Source organism: Temnothorax americanus, unplaced genomic scaffold, assembly GCF_048541705.1.
Source record: "Temnothorax americanus isolate GAGA-0224 unplaced genomic scaffold, ASM4854170v1 Scaffold3, whole genome shotgun sequence".
Taxonomy (NCBI): domain Eukaryota; kingdom Metazoa; phylum Arthropoda; class Insecta; order Hymenoptera; family Formicidae; genus Temnothorax; species Temnothorax americanus.
This window is the reverse complement of record NW_027509442.1, coordinates 6,516,814-6,526,508: the sequence shown is the minus strand read 5'-3', so window position 1 is coordinate 6,526,508 and position 9,695 is coordinate 6,516,814. Positions and strand designations below refer to the sequence as shown.

Here is a 9,695-nt window from a genome sequence, read left to right as displayed (position 1 = left end):
CTCTCTCTCTCTGGTAAAATACAGTCAACTGAGTCAACTGCGCCGTTGATATGAAAATACTGCAATATGAATATGTATTTCGAAGGACAAGTGTAGTACCGCGGTCGACGTATTATACAGATTAATTATTTTGACGATAAGAAATCGTCTTGCCCTTGAGTGTTGTTAAGAAGTCGACTGATATACGGGCTAATAATTTATTCTTCGTGCATTGAGATATATCGTCGGATATATCCGAGAAGCGGTCTATCGAGAGAAGACAATTTCTAAACGGTGTAATTTTCGATATTTGTTATTCCAATGGCACTGGCAGGACCCGATTTGCCGCAAGTTCCGAATCCTCTAAAATCTATTCAGAAATATTTAACTGTCGCGTCGAAGCACGACCAGCGAGATAATGTTGTCAGTTATTGGTGTAAGTACATAATATACATTTAAATCATGATTCTAAAGATTGTAGAAATATCTCGATAATGACACGGTGAAAAAAAAAAAAATGTATTTTCTAATTAAAAGTTTAACATGCCTCGTCTTTTATTTCTAAGGGCCGGTTTTTCCAACCTGTTGGCAAGCTAACCAATAGTTAAACCAATGCCTATCCTTGTCTAATGTAAAGGATAAACAAAGCATATTATCTATTATCTATTATCTTTTAGGATAAACAAAGACATTATACGATCTATTAGTTAGCTTACCAACAGGTTGGAACCACCGGCCCTAAGAGAGACAAAGAGTTAATTAAAATTTACGTACAAAAAACAGGCCGCTTGTACGCTCTTCAAACTGGATTGAAGTTGTCCACCAAGACATCGGCGGAGACTAATTTTCTGTTGAAGTTGATGGACTGGTTGGAAGCAAGGAAGAAAGAACTGCACGACAACGAAGCTATTACTAACGACGTGGCCGCTCAAGCGCATTTAGAAAATTGGGCCCTGAAGCTCTTTTTATATGCCGATAAGAACGATAGGGCTGGAAATTTCTCCAAGAATGTACTGCAGAGCTTTTATACCGCTCAGATATTGTACGACGTGTTGACGCTGTTTGGAGAATTGAGCGTGGAAGCGGGACAAAATCGGAAGTACGCCCAATGGAAAGCAGCTTATCTCAATAATTGTTTCACAAATGGAGAAACTCCGGTGCCAGGGCCAATGAAAGAAGCAGATGATGACGGTACTTCTATTAATGCGTCGAATGACAACGATGGTAAATATTGGGTGTTTATCCTCAAATTTGTCAAATTCTAATGAACATTTTATGACCATCAGACGAGCCCGAATCAAGTGTAAATCCTGGAAGTCCTGGAAGTCCTAAGGATAATACTTCGCCAGACATTCCGTCTGTTCCTGCAAATCCGCCAACTACAAGAATGCAGTTGTTTGACTCAAAAGATGATGATAAGTATAAAATAGAAGGTAAATCCTGTGATGTAAATTGATATTCACAAATGAGATAAAATGAATAAGTCTGGGAACACAATAATGTAAAATTATTTTATCTCGAACACGATACAATTTTGTAGGTGGTACCAAGTTGACGGTTGAACAAATTAGCAAGGTTCAAAAAATGATCAAATGGGCAAGCAGTGCATTGGATTATGATGATGTAGCTACTTCGGTAATGAATCTTCGGAAAGCTCTGCATCTTTTAACTACTGGTCAGGAATCCGCTTAGATGAAATGGATAGAAAGTACGTTCAGTAATGTCTCACTTATAATTAATTATGTTGAATATCAAATTCAACAGACATCAAGCCTGTATCGCGCATAATGCCCAGTAAAAGATATTTTATTAATATTTCACAACTTTTGGGTACGAATAATAGAAGAATAAGAGAGGGGCATGGTTACAATTAGCTAGTCAAATCAACCTCTGCATATGGTGCACTTAAAAATAGAAATTGTTGCAGTGTTTTCCAGATTGTAACTATTGCTGTCCAAGATGAAAGATGTATAGTTATAGAGTTTCATTGTATTTATTGAAACTATAAGAGTATTAATATTCATTTTAATAAAAGCTTTAGCATCGCTATTTTGTTTTCCACATCATTTTTTAGATTATTATTAATGAGACATTTTTGCGAGGAATCATTGTTATTTTACTAAATAAATAATGAAAAATAAACATGCAAATGGTACAAATTAGTTATTTTGGAATTGAAAAATCTTGATATAGATTGTTTTAAGATAAATGGCTTATGTAATTTTTTCTAAATAGCATATAATTGCTTCTACAAGCTTTAGGATTTAATAATAATGGCATTGATAAACAAACTTGCGACAAAACTAGTTGTATTTTATTTCATATGATATGAACATCTAACGTCTCATATATATTTTTTTTATATAAACGATATAAACAATACTAAATGAGATAATACACTAAAATGTGTGCGTATTAATCTTTTTCTGACAAAAAAACCTTGAGCATTTCCATTGTATTTTTATTAACCAATAGACATAAACCGTTTATATATTGAGAGAAACAGTTTATATAAAAAATAGTTTAAATAAATATATTTCTGATGCATTTAAACGATGTACATGTTTTTATGTCAGTATTACATATAAATGAAAGGAAACCAATATGATTGTTTTTAATAAAAATAACTGAAATCTTTTCAAGAGACATAAATGTTTCAATTTATAAAAATTATATTATGACTGTTATATATAACGAAATCGTTATATATATCGATTCAAATATTTTTAAAACACGTAAAGCATTCCATAAATTGTTGCCGTGGCTCAAAATCAGAATATTATTAGACATGAAAACAACTATCAAATTCAGTATCAAATAATAACTAGAGAAAAGTCTCTGAGTTTCACAATTTTGGTTTATTTATCAAATTGTCCGATCACACTCGTTATTCGCACGTGGATATTTTAAGAAATAAATTTAAAGCTAGTGCGCACATATGTATCAATTACTAAGAAACATTTTCTATATGTTCCATACACACACTCGCACGGTACATATAAGAGCACATTCATTCAAGTGGCAGTTAGTACCTCGTGCTTAAGCTAGTGTCATTGAGGATTGGTCGCATCAATGTCGATTAGTATTACGCGTAGCAGATTAAATTTCTTTCTCTGTTTACATTACAGCTAGTTTATATTATAGCCTCTTATGATTATATATCATAGTTCTTCATATATTATACATTTATTTATATTGTACCTGACTACCTGTTTGATAAGAGCATCTCTAATTTAACTAATTATATTATAGTTTCCTATATATATTTATATTATATAGCTGCTTATATTACAACTGTATGTCTTATATTATTAATTATATAGCTGTCGCGTGTGGATAGCCATTATGTTATACGGTTTTAAAAAGGACTAAAAGAGACAAAGGCCCGTATTTTGAAGGCACATTTATTGATAAATGCACATATTTACTTTTGAGATGCTATAGTTCACGTTATATATACTATATAGCATCTCAGAAATAAATGCGCGCATTTATCGATAAAAGTGCGTTCAGAAAACGGCCAATCAACTAGACTAAATCGACCAAACTTATTTATTTTTAAAATTAATTTCACTGATATAGTTTATTTATTATTAGCGATATTTAGTCTCTTTTTGCATCATTGTCTTAACTGTTATATAAATAGAGAGAGATAATTTCTTTGATCGTGACCAGCGACAATCGACATTAATGCAATGGACTGATATTGCGGGACGAACTATTACAAATTTAATCCAGAGAATCCCAAATCATCGTTTTCTTTCTTCCTACATATTACAAAGTTTTTGTATTGCATATCGAGTCTTTATATATAAAAAGAATCCGGAAAGATATATTGAATAACGGTGCTTTGAGATAAAAATTTCATTTTTGAAAGAATGAGAACAAGAGAGTCTACGTTTGAAATAAATAAACTAATATTCCTCAGAATCAGTGTTCCAGAAATGAAATCGCGGAATCAAGTGGTTTGAAGTGAAAACAGACAACGCGTTTTCCAACCGTAATCCCGCTCAGTCTTGCTTCTTAGCTTTATCGTCGACTCCGTTCGCCGTCACCGATTGCGCGTCTTCTCGCCTGAGCTGCCAGTCGATCACCAGTCGCCCCGTGAGCATGAAGAAGAATACCTGGAACCAATTTCCCAATTTACAGTTACAGCGAAACGCATGACGATAACGTTGATTAATCACTACTCACCAGTGCCGGGGCGATCCTCTCGAATTTGTCGTTTACCATGTAGTGAGAATACACGGCCATCAGCATCAAGAGAAGCAGTACTGTGTTCGATAAGTTTTTAACTTTGTCTGAAAGCAATTTACAGGTGATTACTACAATGGACCAGCTCCGTTTATCGAATACGGCAATTTCTATGGTGCGGCGATTGAAGCTAAGAATTTGTGCGGGATAATAAAGTGCGAGAAGAGTCAGTGTGCGGAATCTGCGGAAATAGAAATTCAACGAATACGAGTCTCTATAAAAATTAGCATTTAATACTTATTTAAGGACTTGGGAGTGCAATCGAAGACCGCAAAACGTTTGTGATAGTAAATGTCTATATGATAAGACAATCTCTGACGTCAAGAATTGATGGGATTGGCAATACGGTATTACAAAATTGAGAATTTGCAAAACTGATAATTCAGCAGAACAAGTTGTTGCGAAAGGAGGCTATTACGATCAAAGAAGGTGGTTGGTCTTTTGCACCTACGACTTGGAATAATCGCCATGGCGAGGCCGCAGATGATCTCGAGCGAGCCGACGACTCTTCGATACCACTTGCTGGGTACCTTGAAGTCAAGCGTTCCCGAGAGCGGGAATACTTTTGCATATTTGACATATTCCTTTCTCTGAAACAAAAAAAAAACATTAAAATCCTAATAGCCTTCTTCAGTGAAAATAATAGAAAATAAAAAAAATGAGACTACTTCATTATATTTATTTATTTACTTAATTATATGTCTATATATAGAATTATATGCGTAAAGAATATATAATATTCGCTGATAGATGAATTTAACATCATGTGTCGCGATATCTCTTGTCAAAAATTTAAATAATTGTTCCTTTAAGAAAAATATTAAAAGTAATCTTTTGAATTGCAGTTGGTTAAAAAGTATAAGCAATCGCGCTGCAAACAAGGGAAGTGAATAAATAACAAATCGTATATTCTTCGTTTGATTTTAGGTGAACCTTTAGTATAATTCGAGAAAAAGAAAACATAGGGGTATATATAGACATATTATATATATATTTATACAGGAAAAATTTTTTCCCGGGTTCTCATTTGAAGCACAGATTCGAGAATTAAGATGTTTGACGCTAAAAGATGTTTGACGTTTCAAAAATTACTCGATGTGTAGCATACAATTAAATGTCGACAGAGAAAAGAATTATTTCAAATTTTGATGAGAAATACGCCTCATTATTCACCTCTAAAGTGACTGTTACTGAACTCTGTTTTTAATGCACAGTATTTACATAGTGGCGAAATAATCGGGAGCCCGTTTTGGCAGCCCCAGACAATTCGAGGACTTGAAGAAAGCCTGACTTGTTCTAATACGCGAAGTATATAAATATCATTCGCCAGCGAGTTAGCGAGCTTATTGGCGGTTGACCAAGCAATCTGCACCGATGTTTACCTTAATATCACTTTCGTTGGGCAATGTCGGAATACTGAAATAGCGGAATGACACACCGACGGTCCGTGCTTTGCTGAATTAAAATGTCATATTAAGCCGTAACACTAAGTATACGTAACAGTACGTGAGGCTTTTGATAAAAAAGACAAAAGGCTAACAATGAAAGAACACTTTATATTTGTTACAAATAATAATTTTGTATCGATAAATAATTCAGATTTGGTAAAAAGTACGCTAATGACCATTGTGCGTTTCCACGTGGCCGTATCGGCATCTTTAACACCTGCAGCGTACATATTCTAATACGACTCGGTACACGACTATACGTTATCGAGCGTACGTGTATTTTTATACCGTCTATAACGAGCTGGGTGACACGGTATGTGTCGCACCTTACAATCGACCAAGTTTCAAAAAATTGTATTTTTTTCTCCCTCGACGCCCTTGACCTCATTGTGATAGACTCGCGATGCGAGCTGGTTTTCATAATTTCCACGAACTTTCTTTCCATTTTTATTAACATTTTACGGTGCATAGTTTGTGCTTATAAAATGTAGAGCTTTAGTGTTCTTTTATCTTTTATGTAAACTTTCGTATACGTCTGGATATAAGATCGGGAAGAATAAAAAGGATAAATATAATATAATTTAATAATAAATTAATTAGAAAATTAATTACAATATTCATATATCGTCTGTGACACATGCGCGATTGCCGATACATTTTACTTATTCCGATTCACGCGAGACCAAGTTCGACCGCTTTTTCTTAGACAATCCTAGACATATCCAAAAATCACTTTATACAGCACCTTTGAGATCGACTTTAACGTGGTTCATCCCTTTGTAAAATTACGTCGTTTGTTTTGAAAAGAAAAAATTCGGTTAATAAAGTTCGTTGGATCAATCGCGCTTTTCCGAGGAAGAGGCTGGTGCGCCCAAACGTTAACCCGATAAACGAGGCGAACCCCGTGTCATTCGTATTTGCCGTCGAGTTTCCTTTTTTTTTTTCATCTCTGGAGCGTTAACAATCCGGAAACGAGCACCGTGGGAACGGGGGGCGCCGGGAGCTTCGGCCGACAAGGGGGAAACGCCGTAAACGCGCGCGCGTTATATCGGCGGAACCAAGGGTAGCGGCGGTAAGCTCCGAGCCACGTAAATGTTACATTACATAACAAAGTCGGGTCGTGACAGACCGGACGTGGTACGCGGGGGGGGGGGGAGGGGGGACCTGCACTCGCGGCGTTAGCCACTTTGGCACCGACGTCGACACCGACGTCCGCAAAATTACATAAGACAAGCAGATGACGGACGTGACAATGAATGGGGTCCAGCCTGTCAGTCTGCTAGAGGCGGTCAAATAATTTCTTTTTATTATTTAATTAATTATTAATCATTCGGGTTGTAGGGATTGTAGAGGAAGGTCCAGATTCTCGAAATCTGACTTGGCGATATTTTTCGCAATAAATTCCTTACAGAAATAATCGGCGCGCAGTTTGCTGAGTTGAAAAGAAAAGTATACAACATTCACACAGAAATGTAAAATATTATTACCAAGATCCCCAGCCCGATCGGAAATCGCATCTTCTCTAATTGATTATTTGTAAGATTCATATTGGTCCAGTTTCGCTTATTATTAATTATATATCGTGTCCATTTCTACCAATGTAGATTAACTTTAATCTTTAATCTCGGTTTAACTTACTTTCTATCTTTAGCTAACTCTTAAAATTAGAAAAAGATGAAAGGTAAATTAAACCGGAGATTAAAGTTAATCTGCGTTAATAGAAATGGACATTTTAATCAGATAAATTATTTAACAGCAATGTTAACAATTTGCTAATCGAGTTATGTTTTGCAGCACTCGCATTTGTGGATAAATCGACGAACGACCATTGGGATCTAATTGGGTGAAGAGAAATCTCGATCGATCGGATTAACTGGTTGATCCCCGGGCGAAAGTCTGCGCGCGACGCTCGCTGCATATGCCAATTATTAATTTTGAATTAATTTAGCGATTATAAGACTACAATTGGGACTACTTAACGCGATAAAAGCAGTACTAATTTCAGCGACTTAGTCGTTTCTCGTCCGTCGACCTCAACGCTGTTATAACGTAACGGACATAACGATATTAATCCTGTTAAACGTAACGACATTAAATTGAATCAGTTTTGCTAATTCCGACGGATATTGAACCGCAGCGGACGGTAACTTCATCAGCTTCGCGTCTCGTTCGAAACCTGTCAGTTCGCCATTGCTGAACCTAATGGTAATTTCAACCATGACTATATATGTATAAACGGTCAATTTTGACTATAAATTCTGTCATTTATCGAGTCGCTGAAATCGCCGTTCATCGTTCCTGTACGTGTATATAGTCGCTGGATATATTGTCTCGTTTAAATGTAATTTAATCGCGCATGCAAAAAGAAGCGATCGATTCGTCGGTCGCGCGAGGAAGCGAACTTACCAGGTCCTTGTGCAGGTCCTTGCTGATGTGCGACGTCAGTTTCATCGTGCCGACAAAGACGAAGAATATGCCGAGGAGCACCGAGAGCGACTTGAGCACTATCGAGCCCATCTTGACAGATATATCGGTATCGCGTGTATTCGCGTGGGAAACTGTGAAAAACGCCGCCGATCGATCGGAGTTCGCCGGAAGCGAGCGCGGCGCGGACGGCCGCGACTGAGCGCGGCCCGAATCACGCTCTCGGCGGAGGCCGCGGAGGACCGGCGCGGCAGCGGCGACGGCGACGGCGAGGGCGCGTCTAGGGGCACATGCTCGGCGTCGAGCGTCGGCGAGTTTAAGCGGCCGCGGCGACGACGGCGACAGCGACGGCGACGACGTCCATGGCGCGGATCATCCCGATGTCCTCTGAGGCCGGAGCAGGCCGGAGCGCGGCGCACGGACGACGTCCGTCTTCCCTCTCGTCACTCGTCACCCCCGAGCCTCGAGGTGACGTCAGCGGCGGACGCGCGCGTCGTCGGCGTCGTCGGCGTCGTCGCGCCGGCTATTTTTTGATCGATAACGGCGACGCCGCGCGGCCGCTTCGCTTCGCTTCTCTTCCGCGCCAATCGCCGTTGGATATGCTCCCCCTCGCTCGGGGGGTCGATCATGAATCTTGAAGAGAAGTGAAAATTACGATCTAGTAAATCTGTTTATTTTTGTAATTTTCATTTTCACCTTTTTTTTCAAGGTACATGATCGACCCCCAGGCCGATTTCGATCGAGCTCCGATTAACCCGACACGTTGACTATTATCACTGTCAATTAGGTAACTTTGCTACCGACACCAATTTAATATCGACATTTTATATCGCTTAATAATGTTTCTTAACTATATTTATTCCTTATCTCAAACTGAATAAAATTGTATCTTCTCCTTCAAAAAATCGATTCGGTGAGTAGCTGGTCCGTAGATCCATCCGTAGATCACCACAACTACGAGTTATCCGGCGGTCAATGTGTCAATCACAGATTAATTTGTCGGGTAACGCTCGTATCATTAATAACAATAGCTCAATAACTTTATTGTAGGAGAAGAGAAGTGTAGAAGAGAGATGAAATGTTGTACACATGAAAGTGAATATAGTAAATATTAATATAGCAATGATGCTGCTTGAACTTTTATTAAACCTATATCTTTAATGTAATTAATGTAACAATAAAATAATATTAATAATGACAAATTGTATGTATAAATATATGATTTTGCATTAATACAAAGATGATCATAAGCGCCAATATACAAAATATATACATACATATACAGAGATGTATGGAGTCGTAGAATAAATAATACCTAATTAGCAACTGAATAAAATATTAAGAAATATCGGTAAAAAGTTTATGAGAATACCATGCTTGTGCCAAGAATGTAGAAAAGGCAAAGAGTAAGACAGGTACCGTTACTGAATCAAAAGCAAGAAGCAATATAGTGAAAAGTGGCTGATCCGAAAATAGATACAGAGGAGAAGCGCAAATATGAATAGATAATAAATTAAAGTATTTTATTGCGGCATGTGCAAAGACAAGCTAGAATTCATTCTATCAATATGGATAAAATTAATCTGAGTT

General features: G+C 37.4%; 2 protein-coding genes across 6 annotated transcripts; one reads left to right on the top strand and one right to left on the bottom strand.

The window, feature by feature from the left end:
- Positions 1-22: 22 nt before the first annotated feature.
- Vta1 (vesicle trafficking 1) lies at positions 23-8,026 on the top strand. 4 transcript variants are annotated; one of them, XM_077411649.1, is made up of 5 exons: positions 24-415; positions 763-1,203; positions 1,266-1,412; positions 1,520-1,687; positions 7,476-8,026. In XM_077411649.1, the coding sequence occupies exons 1-4, from the start codon at positions 301-303 to the stop codon at positions 1,669-1,671; spliced, it is 855 nt and encodes a 284-aa protein (XP_077267775.1). In that variant the 5' UTR covers positions 24-300; the 3' UTR covers positions 1,672-1,687; positions 7,476-8,026. The 4 variants fall into 4 exon arrangements, with proteins under 4 accessions (XP_077267776.1, XP_077267775.1, XP_077267774.1 ...); XM_077411648.1 differs by lacking the exon at positions 7,476-8,026 and adding an exon at positions 3,908-5,847; XM_077411646.1 differs by lacking the exon at positions 7,476-8,026 and adding an exon at positions 1,907-2,028 and having other exon boundaries at positions 25-415.
- On the bottom strand, positions 2,819-8,548 carry LOC143900387 (putative acetylcholine receptor chaperone). Of its 2 annotated transcripts, none has more exons than XM_077411658.1 (4): positions 8,088-8,548; positions 4,652-4,823; positions 4,174-4,280; positions 2,819-4,103 (listed from the first exon to the last, which is right to left on the bottom strand). In XM_077411658.1, exons 1-4 carry the CDS (start codon positions 8,196-8,198, stop codon positions 3,990-3,992), a joined length of 504 nt encoding a protein of 167 aa, XP_077267784.1. In that variant the 5' UTR covers positions 8,199-8,548; the 3' UTR covers positions 2,819-3,989. The 2 variants fall into 2 exon arrangements, with proteins under 2 accessions (XP_077267784.1, XP_077267785.1); XM_077411659.1 differs by having other exon boundaries at positions 4,685-4,823.
- Positions 8,549-9,695: the final 1,147 nt, after the last annotated feature.

Bases quoted from the DNA above. Each gene is read 5' to 3' on its own strand.
- LOC143900387 (XM_077411658.1), bottom strand. From the start codon at position 8,198: ATGGGCTCGATAGTGCTCAAGTCGCTCTCGGTGCTCCTCGGCATATTC. The intron at 4,824-8,087 runs GTAAGTTCGCTT...TTTTTGTTTCAG, and splicing joins AGGACCTGCACAAGGACCTG to AGAAAGGAATATGTCAAATA. The intron at 4,281-4,651 runs GTAATAGCCTCC...AATTGCTTTCAG, and splicing joins ACCAACCACCTTCTTTGATC to ACAAAGTTAAAAACTTATCG.
- Vta1 (XM_077411649.1), top strand. From the start codon at position 301: ATGGCACTGGCAGGACCCGATTTGCCGCAAGTTCCGAATCCTCTAAAA. The intron at 416-762 runs GTAAGTACATAA...TACAAAAAACAG, and splicing joins TAATGTTGTCAGTTATTGGT to GCCGCTTGTACGCTCTTCAA. The intron at 1,204-1,265 runs GTAAATATTGGG...TATGACCATCAG, and splicing joins TGCGTCGAATGACAACGATG to ACGAGCCCGAATCAAGTGTA.